The sequence below is a fragment of the Callorhinus ursinus genome, unplaced genomic scaffold (genome assembly GCF_003265705.2).
Source record: "Callorhinus ursinus isolate GAN/ISIS: 27379988/994484 unplaced genomic scaffold, GSC_fseal_2.0 scaffold12, whole genome shotgun sequence".
Lineage (NCBI taxonomy): Eukaryota > Metazoa > Chordata > Mammalia > Carnivora > Otariidae > Callorhinus > Callorhinus ursinus.
The window spans coordinates 63,239,663-63,261,966 of NW_027397074.1; the positions used below are offsets into that span (position 1 = coordinate 63,239,663).

A 22,304-nucleotide genomic window follows, 5' to 3' on the forward strand; every position below is an offset into this window, starting at 1 on the left:
CAAAGGACTGTTGAATAAAGCTGATTTCGTGACTTTGCTACGAATTTCAATCTAGTTATTTCTAAGCATCTTAAATTTCAGTATTCTTAATGAATGAAACTTGAAGGAAGAGGAAAAAATGTGCAGTCCTCTCTAATCTTTCAAGTGCATTAATATACGGCAAGCAATGAAAAGTTGCAGGGAATTCTATCAGTTTATTTTGGCCCTCACCATAATCAAGTTTCCTCCTTCTCTGCGAGATACTGTTGAACAGAAAATAAAATTATGTAACACTATACCGTTACTGATTGGGAAAGAAGACACTACCCATAGTTTAAACGTTAGACATACTTACGGTAATGTCAAAAAATACAACCCATGAAAACACCTTTTGGTTCCTTGAAAACTCAAAATAAGAACAAAGGACAACTTAAGCACGAATCCTGGGTCTTTCATTCAAGCAGAGTCCCAGGAGGCATATTAAAGCAATGAATAGGAAAAAGCTCTTCAGTTCACCAGCTGAGATTTTAATGAGACATTTCCCTTAGCCACGGTACAGGTTTGTTCAGGAAAGGAAAGAACTTCTCACAGAAAATTCAGTTAATAGGCATTGTTGGCTCTCACTGCCACTTGGACAATTGCTCAGTGCACTGACCTTCTATTTTGGCGTATTCTGTGAGTCTAGTGTAATTGATCAAGGCTGCTTTCTCGAGACATTTTCTGACCACTTTTTTCACATCTTCAGCTGGTATGGGAGTGGCGATATCTTTCATTAAAACCTGAAGAGGGGGAGAGAGAGAGAGTGCATAAAACAGAGACTGCAATCAAATTACACAAAATGTCCTAGATCTTTTATGAGGAAGGGGTCCTAGGTAATACTGGGGGAAAGTAAGGAGTCGGCACTTCACGACCGGGAATGTAATCCTCCAATCTTGGCTCCTCCTGTCCAAGCCTCATTTATGCACATCAAAACCTCCCATAGGCCAAACCACCATTTCATGTGATGACTGTCACTTTTCCTCCAGGGGCCCACAACACCATTAGAGCAATTGTTTCAGATCAGGATTATAGTCCTTGGGACAAGTAATAAAGTTTGTCTTGCACATCCCTGATAGAAAAGCTTTAAATCTTTTGAGCAATATATATATATTTCATATATTTTTCATAAATCATATATATTTCATATATATATGAAATATATATATATATATGAAAACAGTAAAAAATTCTATGAAGAACAAGCACTGTTTTTGAGCTCTATAAAAATCAAGATCTCTAATTCCACAATTAAACTTTAATTACTTAATCTGTTGAGGGGGAGAAAATCTTTTAGTGAAATGAATGGAATATCAAATGTTAAAATACACGGAAACTTTCTGAAATTAAAAAACAACAGATTTTCTGTTGAGTTCCTAAATATATTTTTGTTTTGTTTTGTTTTGTTTTTCCCTTAGAAGTATTACTATTGGCCAAGGGAAAATACAATTATATCCAGAATTCAAAACATAATGTATTTAAGCACTTTTATAATGACTCACTGATAATTTCCTTAAAACTTTCTCAGTGGTAAAATTGCTTACAGTCAGTTTTGATTATACCATTAGTTAACCTCTATCTTTTCGTATAGTTAATGCAGCTTTTCTGGCTTTACTTATATTCAAATTATAAAATAGAAGGCAAAATGTGAATATAGAGAAAACAAGAACAGTAAGTATTCTTACTATTCTATTAGTCTTTTACCTTAAAGGCTCATCAAAAGAATATGAAACCATCCATTCCATGCTTTATGATTTCATTCTCTTTCAATCAGCCTCAGCACAAAGGATTTTATAATCTCAAATTTACTCAACCATTTAAGCATTGGTGATCCTTCACAACATATTCTAATTTTGTTAGGCAAACTTTCTTTTTCAAAACAGCAAATCTTATCACTTAAAAATTTCCTTCCCATCAAATTCAATTATTCTTCATAGTCTCATATTAAAAATCTTTAACACATTTACATATATTTGGTACTTTAATTAGAACTACACATTAGATTCTTTATAGGCAAAAAAAATCCTTCTGCTGATAGTTAAAAAAAAAAAACAAGCATTAATGTACTATTATGTTTTTAAATGTACTATTTTTAATGTGATTATTACTAAAGTTTAAATTTAAAATTAATTTTGTCCCATATGCATAACCATGAACTTTACCATTAGACCTTCCCATGGTGACACACATTCATTCATTCATTCACTCATTCATTAAGACAGAGAGAGAGCACATGCACAAGTGGGGAGGTGGGGGGCAAGGGAGAGAGGGCAGAGGGAGAGGGAGGGAATCTTAAGCAGGCTCCATGCCCCAGCATGGAGCCCAAAGTGGGGTGTGATCCCACAACCCTAAGATCATGCCCTGAGTCGAAATCAAGGGTCAGATGCTTAACCAAATGAGCCACCGAGGAGACTGACACACTTCTAAATAATAGAAATAGCTGTTAAAATTAGAATGTATATGTCTGTTACAGAGGTGAGTCCAGGGTTGAAATCAGGTGATAGTTTATATTACCCAGGAGCTGGATATTTAATTTGGAGTGGGGGGAATTGTATCCTCTTTCCTGGCAAAATACAGATTAAGGGCTGGCAAGAGCAAAAAGGGAGACACAGCTTGTTTCCTGTATCCCCTCCATTTCTTCCAAAGCATAGTAAGTATGACGAATTCACATGCAGATTTTGTTTTTTTAAGACGTCAATAAGTACAGAGACATGGAAATGAAGAATGGCCCTACCATTTCTCTCTCAGTTCAGCAAGAGACATGGTAAGTGACTTTAGGTGGAAAAAAGGTCATTGTTCATCCTGCCCCGTGTCTGTACATAAGGGCATCTATGCCATTAGGAACTCTTCCCTGCTGGGGGAGGAGGGGAGCTCTATCATGGAAACCAGCGCATGGAGAGGCTGTATCAGGTACTCAGGATGGGATGCCGTTCCAAAAGTAAAGCTCTCTGCAAAGATTTTATCTTTTCTATGATACCTCAATGAACTGGATGAAATGAATACTTTGGAAAAGACTGGGTTACACACAGCTTTATTATAAAAATTCTAATGAAACAGGTAACTGCTATAATAATATTTCTATCATATGAAGCGCAGGAATCAAGGATAAAACAGGGACAGACATATGCAACCATTGTATACAGTCATCAGTTCTAGCCTCATCTTGCAGGTCCTTGAATCACTGAAAAATGCCTTTCCTTTTTGCTTTTAATAGAAGTGCTGATAAACAGTGTAATATATCTAGAATTCTTTGGCAGAAAAGTGGACAAGACCAAGTGCTTTGAAGTCAATAAACCAGAACCAGAATAATCATGATATTATATACTATATATGTGTATATATATATTACCATGATATAGATGATCCTTAGAAATTCATTTTAATGCTGATAAGGAACAGGAATTGTCCACATCACTTAACTGTTAGGCTCCAACTAGCATATGAATAGTTTTATAAATAAATGAAAATGATACTTCCCTTTCAAACCTTGTCTGCTACAAAAACAGGAGTGGAGAATGTACTTTCATTAATAAATTCTTTTAGCACGGCTAGGAAAGCCTTGTTTGCTATTTATTTTTTGAGGGAAAACGAATTTTCACAATTCATGAATTCATTTAAAGTAACACGAGTTGAAATGAAATTTGAGACTGATTTAGAATGAAAGGAAGGATACGTTTGGGCATGTTAAGTGATAAACCCTTATAGGTATGAGAAATGGGACAGGTAGATGCACAAATAAGTCAGGGGTAGGGGGAGGGTAATGAAAGACAACTGTGAAGTCTGAAAAACGGATGATTATACTTCACTGAAAAAAAAAAAAAGACTATTTCATGAGGGAAATTAAGAGGTGGGGAAAATGGGTACGCCAAGATGCCATCAACTCAGCCTCGGATGGCAGGGGTGGGCTTCCGAAAAGCTGTGGGGAGGAAGAAGTAGGAGGTAGGAAGAGTTAGATGTAGTTAAGAGCAGGTGAGAAAGTGATGAAATGTGACTGACAGCCTCAGAGAACACACTCGTTGTGAGGAATGGGCCTGTCTGCCTGGTTCAGTCACTAAAATACACAGCAACTGAGAGTGCAAATAGCATTTATAAAGTAGTGTTCGAACGTACCCTTTCAAGTAACGAAAGCGTAGCTTTTAGAGCACCTTCAGGTCGTCCAAAGGGAAAACAGTATCTTTAAAAACAAAAGGAGGAACAAAAAAGTCAAACATTTAATATCCAAGACTGCTCAATAATTCCCTCTTCTATTACTTGGCATTACTGAAGAACAGTGAAAGGCGGTTAAAATAGCATCAACCCATCTGGGAAAATCTTAACGGCAGAAGTTTACCTGGTTCCATGCTTTCAATTTCTTTTAACAGTAAGGGTATCAACTGTGATGAAAAGCTTCTAAAATTCTGATGATGTTCAGAAAGAACATAGTAAATTAAACAAAACAAAAACCTCCAAGATTCTACCAGTAAAGAGATAATTAAAATACATTTCCTAAAATCTTCTTAAGGTTTGCTGTTATTCAAGCCCCATGATAAACAAAATGATTTCCCCCATTTCCTCCTGTACTTATGTGTGGCTTGAGATGGAAGCACATCCCACAGACACAACTTCGAGTACAAAACAGGTTCCACCTGCCCCCCCCCCTTTCCTGACATCTGCCTGTCTATTATGCCAGTAGCTAACTCTACAACCTCCCCACACAAAACACAAACTTTCCAGAGCTCCGCAATTTGCCGGTGGGGAAGGTTATCCTCAGTTTTCTAGTGTCGTGCATTCCTAATATACACCAACAACCAGAAGGCAGGTCACCGCGGTGTTCCCCAATCAGGGTCAGAGGCTGGGCGAGTGAGTGGGCTCCTCAGAAGTTAGCTGACACATGGTGGTAACAGATTTATTGCTCTCTACACGGGGGTTCCTCTTCAGGTCACTTTCCACTTAAAGAGCAGAGAATGTCAGGGCCTCTTCATCCTGCTGGAGCTCCTGGTTTTCTTGAATCAGGTTCAGTAAATCACCTTCTCCCCAACCACCGCCCCCTGCCTCAAGATCAAGTGCTAAAGGCAGCTGAGCTGTCTGGATTAGAAGTCTTCAAACCAGTGACTTGAAGTTTATAGATTTCCACGTCCTTTGCCATTATTCAGGGACTTGGTAAACACATCTTCTAAGGTGTAACCCACAATGAAATTATTTTTTTCACAAGACAATCTGAACAGGTTTCCCTAAAAACACACATTTAAATTCAACTTGTTTTATAGCAGCAAATTTTAAAGACTGATTAAAGATGGATTTCTCAGAAAGTAGTTGTTAAATTCATATTAGGATTGGGTTTTAGTTTTATGAAACTTTTATTAGTGTCAGATAAATGCAAGAAACATCATAAATCTAGTTCAATTTTTCTTCAGAACAGTGTTTATTTCACTTACTGTTAAAAGTTTCCTTCAACTAACTCGTGCTTCAATGCATTCTCTTATTCCTCTGCTACCATGCACAAAAGCAACAACCAATTTGTTTTTTTTTTCCTGTGCAGTGTTGCTTTTTAGAGCATTAGCAAATTAGCAAAGTAGCTTTCATCATTTTGTATACCATAAACCTTAATCCACGTTTAAATAAAACACAAATTGGGTTCTTATAGTCCCCTCCCCCTGCTTAAATCTTTTCAGTGGATTTGCATAATCCACCCATTGTCTTTCCTATTGTTTATTTCCATTAACCTGTGGGTGACACATTTTATGAATGGAATGTTACTGATCCCCAGATTACATTTAGCATTTCAGGGCTCTGAGGTCCCACTGGGTATGTTCTGAATTAGCATTAGCTGCCCATGATGTGTAAATAATTCAACACATTTACAGAGTACAAGTAATCCTGAATCAATAAAGTACAGAAAATAACTACACAGAGGCTTAATTAATCTTTACAAAACGGGTTTTAAAAGAAAGGAATAGTTTTGTTCTGCCTTTCAGGATATTTTGGGTTTTTACCACTTTGACAGCTCTGTAGTAACAAAGCAAAGTGGAAAATACTCAATCATCAAATAAAATTCAACCAAGTTTAATATCTAATCTGAATAAATTAAAATCACCATGATTCCTACCTTAGTAAATTAATTACACAGATAGATGAGCCTGCATAGACATGTCCCACAATTAAACTGTTTCTTTTCTTTACCATTTTAAAATACAGTATTTCTTTTTATCAAAATTATATATATACATAGTCTGAAAGGAAACTTCTTCTAAAGGCTTCTTATGAAAAACAGAAGTTTTTATGTCATTTGCACCCCACGCCCCAAGTAATTTCTCCAGAAAAAAACGTTTTTAACTTTTAGCTATTTCTTTCCGTATTTAAACTTTTTATTCCTAACCTACATGTTAATGTTTCAAATTCTTGATTTTTCACTTTTATATATTAGTCTACTAACTTCCCACCATGGAGGTACTTAGCTTTAAATAGATTTAGAGGTATAAATGACATGCAACTGCACATATTTAAAATATATAATTTGATAAGTTTTCACATATGTATATACCTGTGAAACCATCACCACAATCAATTTAATATACATATTCATGACTGCCAAATGTTTCTTCCCCACCCCTTGGGCCCAGGCAACCACTGATTTACTTTGTATTTGAATTAGTTTGTATTTTCTATAATTTTATATAAGAGGAATCTTACAGTACATACTTCATTGCATCTGATTTCTCGCAGTATATTTTGATATTCATTCATGCTATCAACCGTTCATTCCTTTTTACTGCTCAGAAGTATTGCCATACACTGTTTATCTCCTCCTTGGCATGGCCATCTGGCTTGTTTTCACATTCAGCTATTATGAAGTAATGCTGTATGAACATTCACATGAAAGTCTTTGTGTGGACATGGGCTTTCAATTCTCTTGGAGAATACCTACCAGCGGGATGGCTGGGTATTATGTTAGGTGTCTGAATTTTTAAAAACCTGCAAACCATCTTACAAAGTGGGTTGTACTCCTATCAAGGGTATATGCAGAGTTCCAGTTTAATATCCATGCCAACACTTGTTGGGTGGTAATTATTTTTTTAATTTTAGTTATACAAATAATGTAGTAGTACTGCATTGTGTTTTAGTTTGTATTTCCCTAAAGAATAATGACATTGAGCATCTTTTCATATGGCTTTTTGCCATGTGTCTTTGGTGAAATATCAGAAACAATTTTTTATTGGGTTGTTTCATTTCTTACTAAGTTTTAAGAGTTACTTATATATTCTGGATAGAGAGAAGTATTTGGTGGGATGTGTATTGTGCAAATACTTTTTCCCATTCTGAGATATATCTTTTTATTCCCTTATCAATGTCTTTGGAAGATCAAAAGTTCTTAATGTTGATGAAGTTCAAGGTAACACTGTTCCATTTATGAATGATTTTGGTGTTTTGAAGAATCTTTGTTTCAGACAAGAACAAAGAGATTTTCTGTTTTCTAGGTCTACCCATTTTGAGTTAACTTTTTAATCAGGTATGAGGTATGGGTCCAGGTCAATCTTTTGCATGTGGCTATCTAATAGTTCTAGCACCATTTATTGAAAAAAGTGTACTTTGCAAATTATCTTTGTATATCTTTGAAAGTCAATTGACCACATGTGTATGAGTGGATTTCTGAACTGTGCACACCACACAACCTTGATTACTGATTTTTGAGCAGACATCCTTGCCTTGCTTTTGATCTCAGGTGAAAACATTCAATCTTTCACTGTTAAGTATGAAGTTGTAGGTTTTCCATAGGCGCCCTTAAGAGGTTGAACATATGACATTTGGTAAGAATTCTTTTAATACTATTGTTTACTAATTCTATCTTCTGTGTCACTTCCACTTTTGGCTGTTTTCATTCTCCTCATTGGTCATATTTTACCATTTCTTTGTATGCCTAGAAATTTTTGACTGGATGCTAGACATTATTCTTTTACATTATTGATGGCTCAATATTTTTGCATTCCTTTATTCTTGAACTTTGTTCTGGAATGCAGTTAAATTACTTAAAAACAGTTTGATTTATTTGAAACTTGATTTTAATCCTTATTAGGAGCAATAAAAACAGGGCTAATTTTTTTCTATTACTGAGGCAAGAATTCTCTTGAGTATTTGACCCTCTGTCCGTGACTTAGAAGCTTTCCAATCTGGGTGGTAGAAACTGGTACTCCTCTTAGCTCTATGTTAGCTTTGAGGATTATCTCCTGTAATCCTACCACAGAGTGAAAGGATTATCTGTCTGACTTCAAATAGTTTCCTTACATACATGTTCAAATCAATACTCAGTTGAAGACTCCAGGGGGCCCCTCAGCAAACACCTGCAGGTCTCTCCTCTCCTCTTCAGAAGTTTGACCTGCAAACTCTGGGTGCCTTGCCCTCCCTGGACTCACATCTCTGTCTCCTCAAGTCAGAGTGTCCACTGGGATTCTCCTCCCTGGGCCATGGCTCAGAAGCACTCTCCTGGTGCCAAGCGGAGAAAATGAAAGGGCTTATTCATTTGTTTCTCATCTCTCAAGAACCACTTGTATTCATTGTCATATGCTTAATGTGCTGAAAAGCATTTTTCCACATTGAAAAAAATTTTTTTTTAATTTTTTTGTTTCAGATGGGAGGGTAAATATAATCCTGTTACTCCACTTTAGCCATATGTAGCTTCTTTTTTTTTCCTTTTTTTGACTGCTTTCCCCCATCCTAAATGTAATTCCTGCCCTTCTTATCTTTTAACACAGTTATGCCATTTTGGGGGGTTAAATTCAGTATTTATATTATTTAAATGTGCTAGATAGCTGAGACACGGTATTTACTATGATTTACATGCCATTATTATGTTTATAATTAATACCTGTCTTTGTTTTTAGTATCTTTTTTATTTTGTTTTAAAGATTTTATTTATTTAATTGACAGAGAGAGAGAGACAGACAGACAGACAGACAGCAAGAGAGGGAACACAAGCAGGGGGAGTGGGAGAGGGAGAAGCAGGCTCCCCGCCGAGCAGGGAGCCCGATGCGGGGCTCGATCCCAGGACCCTGGGATCATGACCTGAGTCAAAGGCAGACGCTTAACCAACTGAGCCACCCAGGCGCCCCTTTAATATCTTTTTAAAATAGAACTCCAAACTCAATTCCAGGTGGGTAAATCCTCTCTCAACATACTAAAACATCTAAGTATTTTGTCAATTTAATTCACTTGAAGAATTTTTCTGACCTGCTCTCATCAGAACTGGTTGCTTTCTAAGCTCAATCATCACTTGGGGTTTCTATTAACTATCACTATGGAGAGTCTGTCCTCTTTACCACTCATTTTCTCTTCAGGGATCTTAACTATCCCTCTTTCTTTGTTTTCACCTTTGTCTTGAATTGCATTCTCCAGAAATATTTCCCCTTTAACCATTAGGTTCTATTGAGCTAACTATAATCAGGGGAAAAAAATATCAAGATTTTGATCGTTCATTCTGTACATGTTTCTTAGTATCAATGGTTAATTTTTTTGAGCAAGGAACTGTGCCAGGCAACAAGGCCCTTGTTCTCACAAAATGTAAATAACTAATGACTTAAGAAATGGGTATTATAACCATGTGATAAGTGACTAGTGAAGAGTACAGATGATAAATGCTAAAAGACTTCAGGTTTTCCAGTCTTTGCTGGAATGATCGAAAACCGCTCTACTATGAAGACAGGACACAAGAAGCTCCTTGCCTGGTGATTCAGAGAGAGGGAGGACTACTCACTAGAACCGGGGGAAGAGGTTACTTGAGGATGAGAAATGCACAAGCAAGTGAGAGATGCATTCCACAAATTGAAGGGGTAAGGAACCTACCTTAATGAATGGTGGAAACTGAATGGCAGGCTTAGAAGGAGACCACAGACTGAGGAATATGGATCTTACCTGGCAGGCAATGGAGAAGAAGCTACTGGCAGTTCTTGAGTAGCCACAGAAAGACATAATAAACCTCTATAGGGAACCGGTGTGTTGAGTGAAGAAAGTAAATACTTAATTTTAATGAATAGAGGATATACCTGAAATGGCTTATCTGATTTTCTAAAAGGGAAGAGAGTCTTTCTTTTATCTCCTCAAATCTCTCTTTTTCTTCCATTGAAACAGTTCCAATTCCATCAGGCCTGGAAAACAAACAAACAAACAAACAGAATCAGTAATTTATACTGATTGAATGTTTACTTTCATATTTTTTATATATCTTTATTTTTAAATATATTTGTATATACATATATCTTTATTATCTCTAGTTCCCTGAAGAATAATTAAGGAAAATGCATATTGGGCCACAGTTATACATATTACTTGCATCTATAATGGAAATTTATGGGGGCGCCTGGGTGGCTCAGTTGGTTAAACCGCTGCCTTCAGCTCAGGCCATGATCCCAGGTTCCTGGGATGGAGCCCCACATTGGGCTCCCTGCTCATGCAGGAAGCCTGCTTCTCCCTCTGCCTGCCGCTCCCCCTGCTTGTGCGCGTGCGCGTGCTCTCTCTCTCTCTCTCTCTCTCTCTCTCTCTCTGTGTCAAATAAATAAATAAAATCTTTATAATGGAAATTTATTTAAAGGAGGTATTTGTAGCCATTTGCTTCATATTCTGACCTGGAATGAATGGAATGGAATTATTCTGTTTTAAACAGCCTTCAAGGTAAAGGATTACAATAAATATTTTCCAGATCTACTGAAAACAATGACTAGTCCTTGAGAATGGTAGTGAAAAGTGTTTTATGTGGTACCAAACATTTGACAAATTGAATAAATATCCCATGGATGAAAATATTCTAAAAGCATACTGAATGCAAACTAAAATGTTTTAACTACTTTTCTTCCAAGTAAAAATTAAGCTAATGTGAAACTGGAGATTTCATTCTAATTGTAAAAAACAGAAAATTTGAATACATTTGGTGATTTACTGCATTATTTTTTTGTTTAAATGTGGGGGCTTATAATTCAAAACAAATAGTTGAATAAAAACTTATAGAGAACACAGATCAGCTATGTTCCTGCATTTTGGGCTCAGCCAAATATCCCTATGGAATCAAGGCAAGTTCACATCAGGACTTTTAGAGGTAGTTAGGAAGACTGAACAGAAATCTTCTTTTACTTAAGATCAGGATTAAAAGTATAAAATATTTCTAATACTGATTTAGAATTTATTCTATATCAGTTTAAGTATCTGGTTGTATACTGGGGCGCCTGGGTGGCTCAGTCATTAAGCGTCTGCCTTCGGCTCAGGTCATGATCCCAGGGTCCTGGGATCGAGCCCCGCATCGGGCTCCCTGCTCAGCGGGAAGCCTGCTTCTCCCTCTCCCACTCCCCCTGCTTGTGTTCCCTCTCTCGCGGTCTCTCTCTCTGTCAAATAAATAAACCTTAAAAAAAAAAAAAAAGTATCTGCTTGTATAACAGTCATCAAAAATTTTGAACCTATGAACTGTAACTTTGTTAATGCAATGAGAAAGACCTATTAATCTCATATTCAAAAAGTGTCTATTTCAACAAAATGAATCTTTTGCATTTGATAAACACCAATCATTTCTTCCTTTATTAGCTTATTTTTCTAAAGATTATATTTTAGTTCCCAAAGACTTATGTACTTATAATTTTAACTAATTTTTAATACTTATGGATAAGATAGGTAGAAATGATTATGAAAAACAAAGAAAAATGAATGCTTGATATATCTTTCCCCAGAAGATTGCTATTTGGCGCTCCCACTCTTGTTTCACATATACATATAAACATGTGTGTGCATGTGTATCTTTGATGCTTGCGACTACTCAATTAGGATAAAAGCAATTAAAGTTATACCTGAATCATAATGACCTAAAGACCTTTTACTCATCTCAAAGCATCATTTAAGTCTGAAAAAATTTTTGCCATTATAGAGTAAATAATTTATTATTTCAGAAACGCACATGCTGCTGGAATTTATGCTTTGAAAATCTTACAATTATACTTCATTCCTAAGTAGGGAAACATCAATTATTTTATTTCATAGTCAGAATAGTACATTCTACCGGAATGTATTTTCGATGTGAACTGCAGAAAAACTAATGGCAAATACTGGTCTTTCAAATATTTTTAGGAAGGAGAAAAGAAAGTCTGATCTATAAATTACAAAATAATGAACTCTGAGCTAACCCCAATACTTTATAATAATTTATCCTATTACAATAATTTATAATATAATAGATTTTTTCACATATTACTTCAGAGTCAATTCCGACTGAGCTAACGATAGCACAAAACCAAGACTATAACTTAAGAGTAAGTATAACAATGATCACAAAAGTTCAAGCAGAGAATTTTATATATATTATTAACTTGGGAATTTGAGCATTCAGATGCAAACTATAACTACATTGTGTTATCATAACGATAGCACAAAAATCTATACCACAAAGTCGTGGGTCAGCATTTCACTATATACACCTATGCAAACTTGGTGAAAAAGAATAAAGAACTTATATATTTATTATTCTGATCACTGATACGGTTCTTTGGCTTTGCTGACAGACACCACATGGTTATATTAGAGTGAATTTTACTGTTTGCTCCAACTGTCAAAGGAGATTGTGATTCACAGTGATACAGCAAGTCATCCTGTCATATTAAACTTCACTGGGGCACCTCGCCTACCCGGCACAATGGAGCCAGGGGTTTAGGTGATGAAAAGCGAGAAAGGTAAGTCAGAGGAACATCACTTGTGTCAACTTTCACTAAGATAAAGATGGTTATATACAGTGAAAGGCTGTCATTTTAGTGAGTTTATTATTAAATTCAGTATACATCTGACAAGTTAAATACAATAGTATTTTGGACCTGTCCTTATTTACATGCCTTTTAGTGCATACACCAGACTATGCACTGAATATTAGGTATATGAAGTGGACATCTATACCTAAGTGATTGGGAATAAAATAAATAACAGCTTTGCTACAGTCATGCCTAAAGCTCCTTCTAAAATTATTTTTCCTGGGGCGCCTGGGTGGCTCAGTTGTCAGTCAGCTCAGGTCATGACCCCGGGGTCCTGGGATCCAGCCCTGTGTCAGACTCCTTCCTCAGCTCGAATCTGCTTCTCCCTCTCCCTCTGTCCCTACCCCTGCTCCTGCTCTGTCAAATAAATAAATAAAATCTTTTAAAGAATATTAAAATTATTCTTTCCAATAAACGCAAACATGTCCTATGTCATCAATATCTTCCTTGTCATAGCCATTACTAAAATAAACATAACAATGATAAATAAGAACATTCTAAGTATGCCCCTGGTACTGTGCTGTTTTATATGCATACACAGCAACCCATTCTCCAGACTCCAAGAAAGGAAGCTGCTGAAGCTCAGGGAGGTTCGGTGACTTCCCCAAGGTCGCACAGCTAGAAAGAGTAGGAGCCTGGACTTGAACACCAAGGTTCTCTTGCATTCTAAATCTGGCGCTCTTAGTGCCCATGTCTTATTCTCTTTCCCCTACATTTCACAGAAAATAATAAAGAGGAAAAAAATCTCTGTTAAAAAAATGTAAACTGGGGCGCCTGGGTGGCTCAGTTGGTTAAGCAACTGCCTTTGGCTCAGGTCATGATCCTGGAGTCCCGGGATCGAGTCCCACGTCGGGCTCCCTGCTCAGTGGGGAGTCTGCTTCTCCCTCTGACACCCCCCCATGTGCTCGCTCTCTGTCATTCTCTCAAATAAATAAAATCTTTAAAAAAAATGTAAACTGTATCTGAGAAGTAATGTGGAATATTTTAAATATACTTACCTCAGACATTTTCTATATTACTTATATAAGGCAGAAAGCTTAAATATCAATAAAATTTCAAATATTTGCTCCTGAATCAGTAATTCTTTACTTTTTAAAAAGATTTTATTTATTTATTTGAGAGAGAGAAAGAGAGCATGCACAAGCAGGCGGAGCATCAGGCAGAGGGTGAGAGAGAAGCAGGCTCCCCGCTGAGCAGAGAGTGAGACATAGGGCTCCATCCCACGACCCTGGGATCATGACCTGAGCCAAAGGCAGATGCTTAACCAACTGAGCCACCCAGGTACCACTGATAAAAAAAAAAAAATCTCAACAAAGTCAGTCCTTAAAATTTATACTTGCAGGAGGCAGCTTTAAGAGAAACTTAAACTACTTGTATTCTATGAACATTCATCTAGTAGACCCAGGGTAATAGAGATTTAAAATAATAGCTTTATAAACTCAGCTTATAAATTAATTGCTGTCAGCTGTACCTTCAAAACATATCCCAAGTATGGTTACAACCTCCTTAGTCTCCCTCTTCTAGTCTTTTCCATGTCAGAGTATTGGTAACACACTACAGTGAGCCTTTTCCAAGCCTAAGCCATACCTTATAATGCTAATACTCATTCCAAAAGCCAAAATTCGTATAATGATCTGCAAGATCTTACAGGACATACAATTAATACAATTAATGTATTAATAGGGCATACATTAATTGGAATGTTTTAAATCATTTAACAGTACGTAAAATGGGAAATTTTTTGAAAAGCAAACAGTACAGGAATAATAGTTAAGTACTCTGGGTAAAAAGATCTGACAAAAGTTAGCTGTTTTTACATTTAGCATAAAATTTTTAGTATTTACCTGCCATTTTAATTATTAGTGAAATAATTTGCTTTAAGTCTCAATAAAAGAATTTTCCCCCCGAGGTAACAAAAGTAAAATAAGTAATGCCTCTTTGATACTGATAAAAAGACAATGTTAAAATATGGTTATTGAAAATTCTAAAGTAAAAGGCCAATTTTCTGATTTGAATGTTAATTGGAGCTTAATTCTATGACTGATAAATAAATAGTAAAGTTGTCCCAAGAAAAAAAGGGCATTCTCATGTCTCGAGATTTAAACTTCTCATTTTTTTTCCTGGGGCCTGTAGTTATTGAGATCACATGATTTTTGTAAGAATAATGTTCCGTGAAAGTTTAAGATATGAGCAAATTATAAAAGAAAGTTTAATGGTAGATGCATTTCCTTTAATTACAGATATAAACAAGTTAGGACACAGAACTTCCTTCTGGCATTACATAATAAGCAAAGGGACAGCAAATGTAGTTAGGTCTGTGTTAATTATACTGGAAAGATTCTTAAAAAAAGGAATTCGCACACAATGGAACTCTGCCACTGATGCTCAACATCTTCCTCTTACATCTATCTGCCTATGGGTCTCATTCTGCCTTCAGAGAAAAGCATCATATGCAGGCGCACGCACACACACACACACACACACACACACACACCCTTTTTTGAAAGGCAGATTTGTCCAAAAATAGTTCCTATACGTATTAAGGCCTATACAAATTTATTTTATTAAATTCCTACATGAACGAAGAGATCTCATGACGGATTTTAGAACTCGTGCTATTCATCAATCTGGAAGATTAGGCATTTAGAAACAAACAGAATCCATTCTGTATTCTGGACATCTTGTCATCACTATCAACTCTTTCTGTAAAAAAGTACAATATAAGCTCTAAATTGAGAAGGGTGTTTTTGAAAGACTACTCAGAAACAAGAGAGAGGAACAGTATTATCTTCTCCATCTTCTACCTCTCATGGCTTTTGAGGTAGTTCTGACAAGAAATTAGTTTCTATGAAGGAAAGAATCATTACATTATATTTCAAGAAAGATCTAAGAGGAAAAGAGTGTGAAACTGGGTTGTAGAGTCAGGCATTTGAGCAGAAGAGCAAACATCAATGAGGGAATGTGCTTAAATATTTAAATATGGACTAACCTCATAGCTTCACTTCCCTTGAACAGTTTATAGTTCACACATTTTATGGTCCTTTTTTCCAGTATAATATAACCTTTCAGAGGCCCATAAAGAACAATAAGAATGAATTTTAATACCCATTTCATCCGGCTGCCAACAGGTTTTTAAAAAACAATGCTCCTGAAAACATCCTCCAAAAAAGAGGGTTAGAAAGCCCAAGGATTTTTTCTGGTCTCAAATTATGAGACCTTGCTGGAGGTCCATAATGGAAGCAAGGCATATTAAGGTGTTTGAGAAGTCTGATAGTAAAGAAATCTGTTTGACATCACTTCTCAAAATTATTTAATCATGGGATCTCTCCACAATTCCCACTTAAAAAGCATCATTTAGTGCTGACAAGCCATCTGTTTTATTATTTAATGAAAATTGTAACATATTCCGTGGTTATTTTCTCAATCGTTTTATCAGCTAGACCAACCTCTAGATACTTGAGGGATAAAAGTGTCCTTGGTTTTATAATCTCTAGGAGTCTGTATGTTGCCTGGAACAGAGTGCTCAGGAACTAATACCCCTGGAGTTAACATTGTGTAGGCAAGTCTGGTAAATTGATGAGCTAGATTTCCCAACCCCCTCCCTCCCCAGCTCATCAAGTACCATCCTTTGTCATGGCAGTTTGGAGGCTTGCAATAAAAGCTATTTTGTAAGCAATGACTGGGCCGATGACCAAGTTCATGGTGATTCTGAGTTTCTTAGAGGCTTCTTTTCATGTGCCCTCTCCCATGAGGAATGTGGGACATCTTAGCTTCCTCTAGACAAAGTGGGAAGGGGAGAGACACGTAGGGAGTAGCATTTCTGGACTGTCAATTCTGCTCACAGCACAGCAGGTAAAAGTCACTTTGCACTTCGTGTATTTCCCATCAATATCCATTTGTGAAGAGAATAAAAAGGAGAGGAAGAAGCAGCATGAGAATAAGAAATGATGAAAAGAGAAGGAAGAAAACAACAGTCTCATGTTTCTGTTCCCTAACCTAGAACACGTCTTACTGTTCCAAACAAAATGGTACCTCATTTGGATGGTCATATATTGGTCACATAATCAGTGTCCTTTAATTTTCCCGGAAATTTTACTTATCCAGAAGAAATTAATTGACCCTTATGTTCACTGAGCTAGAAGAAACATTTTCTAGGAGAAAATACTTCGCAAATGAAATTTTAAAATCCTGTTTTCTTTCCAAGCACTCCTCCCTAATTCTTATTTGTATTTCCTACTGTAGTCTATTTTCTTTGGAGGTTCTAAAAAACAAGATACTTCTTAAAAAATGCAGTAATTGGACTCTATGAAGGTATGAGATCTTGTGACTCAGCTTTTTGTTAAGTTACTGACAAACATACAGGTCATGGACAGTAATCAAGGTGTTTGATAACTGGCCTCTCCTGGAATCAAACTAAATTCATTACTGCACATCATTCTACAAGTCAAGAGAAATAAAATATCATGGTGATTTTTAGATAAAAATAAAGAGCATAAGATTGGTAGTATTCTCTGATAGGTCATCTTTGACCCATACTTAATATTATTTTAACAAACCAATTTTTTAGTTAAAGGTCTATATGTACGTAATTTAGGAGAGCAATTCAGAAAAACAAAAGACAAAAATTAAAATTTCTTTAGATGTCCCAATTATAAATAATAGGTAATATTCTTTTGTAAATATAATTCCAGTTTTCATTCTATAAAATCTAATCATAACTTTTTTTTTTAAGATTTTATTTATTTGACAGAGAGAGACACAGCAAGAGAGGGAACACAAGCAGGGGGAGAGGGAGAGGGAGAAGCAGGCTCCCCACGGAACAGGAAGCCTGATGCGGGGCTCAATCCCAGGACCCTGGGATCGTGACCTGAGCCGAAGGCAGCCGCTCAACTGACTGAGCCACCCAGACACCCCTAATCATAACGTTTTAATTCTGATTTGTAATTGGATTCTTTTATTTTTTAATTCTTATAATGAAGTATCAACATCTCACATTATTCAAATATCCTAATATATGCTTAATAGAAGCATCATACTTCATTTTATGGATGTACCAGAATTTATTAATCCAATATTCCATTTGAATTTAGACTTTTTCCCTGTATTTCTTCCTCCACAGAGTATATAATATACTTATATTCTTACATATATATATAATCTTAACACTATAATTTTTTTAACCTATCTCTTATTATTTCCTTGGGGTAAATTCCTTTTTTCTTTTTTTAAAGACTTTATTTATTTTACAGAGAAAGAGAGAGAGAGAGAGAGAGAGAGAGAGAGAGAGAGAGAGAGAGAACACGAAAACAAGCAGGGGGAGTAGCAGGGGGAGTGAGAGAAGCAGGCACCCCCTGAGCAGGGAACCTGATGTGGGGCTGGATCCCAGGACCCTGGGATCATGACCTGAGCCGAAGGCAGATGCTTCACCGACTGAGCCACCCAGGTGCCCTCTTGGGGCAAATTCCTAAAAGCATATTGTTAGTTTAAGTGGTGCTGTGGATTGAATTGTGTCCACCCTGAATGAAAATCATATGTTGAAGTCCTATCCCCCAATGTTAGTACATTTGGAGATGAGCCGCTTAGGAGGTAATTAAGGTTAAAAGAGGTCAGTCATAAGGGTAGAGCACTAATCTGATAGGACCAGTGGCCTTATGAGAAGAGCAAGAGTGAGATTTTCTCTGAGGACAGAGGGAGAAGGCAGTCATCTGCAAGCCAGGAAGAGAGTCTCCCCCAGAACCTGACTGCTGGCCTCTGACTTCCGTCTCCAGAACTGTGAGAAAGTACATTTCTATTGTTTAAGCCACCTAGTTGATGGAATTTTGTTATGGCAGCCCAAGCTAAGGCAAATGTAATGATATTTTCAACATTTGATACTACAAAATTGCTTTTTAAGAAAGTACTTATCAGTTTGCACTGTGACCCATGTGCGTGAAATGATTAATTTCCCTGCAACCTCATCAACTGCGGTTTTTATCATTTGTTATAATCATTTTCAATTTTATACATAAAAAGGTATTTCATTGTCTTAATCTATTAATTTCTGTGTGGTAAAATGATACAATTTTTCTGGTTTACACAGGGTCTTTCCATGGGTCATAAAAATCATTGCATTTGATTAAGAACAATAGTTAATTGTGAACGCTACTAAGGGCCCCAATATTTCACCCATAAAATTTGTAAACCAATGGTCCCATGTCATTCATTTCCTTACTTAACAGATATTTACTGAGTACCTGCCTAGGTCCTGGGGATAATACTAGTGTTACGGAACTTGGACTGGATCGCCCGACGGAAGAACCATGGGGCACTTGCAGATCTTGGAGATAAGAGGTTTATTTAATGCCAGTGGGCTCAAGAGAGTGCTCTCCAAAGGTCTGAGCCCCGAGCACAAAGGGAGCAATTTATACACTTCTACTTCTGCATACTTGGCACTTTTGGCGCGTGTGTGAAGCAGGGCAGGGAGAAGGACCAGGACTGGTGCGTGAGGGAAGCACAGCAGGGAGAAGAAGCCGGAAGAGCCCGGGGGCAAGGACTGGGACTCTCTCGCTGGCTCGGTCGGCCATCTCAGGACACAGATTTTCCTTATCACAAGCACAGCAAAAATGTCTCCTGCCCTAACAGAGTTTATAATAGGGAAAGGCGTAAAAAAGAAAAATCAGACAGTAATGTACAATTACACCGAAGAAGGGCAAAAGTACAAAGCTTTGAGGTAGTATGGATTTTCAGGGAAGGACTCAGTTTGGGATGATATTGAAGTTGAGATGTGACAGACGAGCAGCAGTTAATCAGGTGGAACCTGAAGTAGAGGTTATAGAAAGGGCTCCAACAGGTTCTCCAGAGAGATGTTCAAATATTTTTTTTTTTCAAAACGGAAATTTTATCATGTGACTTCTGCTCCTAGTATAGTGGATCGACTTGATACCCCAAATAAACCTTTTCACTGCAAAACACCTAAACACTGCAGAAGTTATAACAAGCATATAGTTAAATGAGGTAAACTTCTAAGAAAGTCAAACAAACTCTCCAAAGGCTAGGAAAATGAAAATGAACCAGAAACTGGAACCAAAGTAGGGATGAATATGAACATCAGGGCTGCCTTGGGGGAAAATGTGTGTACTAAGGAGGCTTTACAGCCGTGTTTAAGAGAATGCACCACTGGGTCTGCGACCCCACAGACCGCTGAACCTGAGAGTCCTGCAAAGACTGGGACCCAGGAATGGACCGTACTCTCAGTTAAAGGATGGTCCAGAAAGAATCAATACTCTTGTAATGGGGAGCCAACAAGAAAATCTGTTTCTACAACATCTAAAGAGGGAGTGAAGGAGTCTTTCCTGAGAATATGCACCATATGCCTGGCCTCATTAAACTGGGAACTACCTATGCAATCAAGAAATCGCCAAGATAAGAAAATAAAGTAGCTCCAGTAGCACCTCCATCACCAAATAAAAGAGCAAATCCTCTTTAAAAGAAAGTATTCTCAAACCAGGCCTTGTAGAATTCTCATGAATTTCAAGTATATTTGCTTACTAAAAACAAAACAAACAAAAAAACCCCAAACACCACTAGCTGAATAAGAAAACAGAGACCATGGCAAAAATATCAGTGGAAATAAGACATAAACACCTAGAAAATTTAGTTATTGAAATTGATCAGAATAGAATTTATAAAAGGTCTAAGGAAAAAAGGGGGTGGATAAAAACCAAGAATCAAATCAGAGATGTTCAGAAACAATCAAATGGGTTTTAAAAAGAACCCAATAGTATTTCCAGAACTAAAATATTTAGTAATTGAAATTAGCAATATGTGGGTTGAAAAGTAGATGTTATAGCTAAAGAGAATTAAGTAGAGAAAAGGTTGGCAAACTATAGCCCACCACCTGTTTTTATGAATAAAGTTTTATTAGAACACAAACCACAAGGGGCACCTGAGTGGCTTAGTCAGTAAGTGTCTGCCTTCAGCTCAGGTCATGATCCCAGGGTCCTGGGATCAAGCCCTGCATCGGGCTCCCTGCTCAGTGGGAAGCCTGCTTCTCCCTCTCCCTCTCCCCCTGCTTGTGTTCACTTTCTCGCTGTGTCTCTGTCAAATAAATAAAATCGTTTAAAAAAAAAAAAAAAAGAACACAAACCACACTCACTCGTTTACATATTGCTCATGGCTCTTTTTGCACTAAAACACAGAGTTGAACAATTGTAGCAGAGACCATACGACCCACAAAGCCCAAAAGATGTATTATGTTTACTATCTGGCCCTTTATAGAAAAAACTTTGCCAAGTTCTGAGTAGAGGAGAACTAAAAATATAACAAAGAATGCAGCTGGAGAAATAAGTAGACAGAATATGTATTACAGACATTAAAAGAGATACAGAAGATAAAATGCCTCATATGTGATCCTTGGAATTTTAGAAAAGAGTGAGATTAGAGGAGAAACAGTATTTAAAGAGATAATAGTATTCCAGGATGATGGCAAACATGGATCTTCACATCCAAATCAGAGTAAATTCAAAGAAATCCACACTTACTCAATATCAGGGCACATGGATCAGAAATCCACAGGAATCCCAAACAGAATCCATGAAAAGAAATCCACATGTGGATATGTTATAGCAAACCCACAAAACACTAAAGAACAAAATAATCTTGAAAGTATCTGGAGAGCAAAGACTAATCCTCCTCAAAAGAATGGCAATTTGATTGTGAACGCCCTTTGTATTGGTAACAGAGGAAGCCACAAGAAAAGAGAGTATTATCTTCAAAGTTCTGAGAGAAAGTAACTGTCAATCTAGAACTGTACACCTAGCAAAATTTTCTTTATAAAATGTGGATGAAACAAGCACAATTCCAAATAAAAATTCACTATCTATAGGTGCTCCATTATCAGAAATTCCAGAGAATATACTTTAGGAAAAAGGAAAATAATTTCTAAATCTAAGCAAGTATTGAGTATAAAACAGAATATAAATAAACAAGGACACCACTAAAATACCAGGCAAAATAAGCATGTGAGAGAGGAAGGGCATGGCTGGAGCAAAATGTTCCACTCTTAGAAGGAGAGGAAATTTGTTGATTACCATAAAACTAAAAATATAAGCAATATGCACAGTAAAATCTCAATGTTGGAAAATGTAAACTATTGAGGAGGAAAAAATAGAAGATCTGGGATGAAACAAGAAGGCAAGAAAAACAAAAAGCTTACAAACATGAGTCAAAAAAAAAAAAAAAGGCCAAAATCAAATGGTAGAAATGAATTTACTTGCATCAACACACATGCTAGGGCGCCTGGGTGGCTCAGTCGTTAAGCGTCTGCCTTCGGCTCAGGTCATAATTCCAGGGTCCTGGGATCGAGCCCCACACCGGGCTCCTTGCTCAGTGGGAAGCCTGCTTCTCCCTCTCCCACTCCCCCTGCTTGTGTTCCTGCTCTCGCTATGTCTCTCTCTGTCAAATAAATAAATAAAATCTTTAAAAAAAACAAACAAACACACATGCTAATTGTAAATGGACTAAGTGGATTAAAAAAAAAAACAGAAATTGTCATAATGGAGAATT

At 36.8% G+C, this 22,304-nt stretch overlaps 1 protein-coding gene across 4 annotated transcripts in view; it reads right to left on the reverse strand.

The window, feature by feature from the left end:
• The window catches only part of CADPS2 (calcium dependent secretion activator 2), a 508,166-nt gene that overhangs the window by 109,990 nt on the left and 375,872 nt on the right, over window positions 1–22,304 (reverse strand). For all 4 annotated transcript variants that reach the window (XM_073899136.1, XM_025865736.2, XM_073899137.1 and 1 more), the window contains exons 14-16: window positions 10,029–10,130; window positions 4,126–4,189; window positions 635–758 (exon numbers count right to left, since the gene is read on the reverse strand). In XM_073899136.1, coding sequence (XP_073755237.1) covers window positions 635–758; window positions 4,126–4,189; window positions 10,029–10,130 — 290 coding nt within the window. The remainder of the gene's footprint in view (window positions 1–634; window positions 759–4,125; window positions 4,190–10,028; window positions 10,131–22,304) is intronic.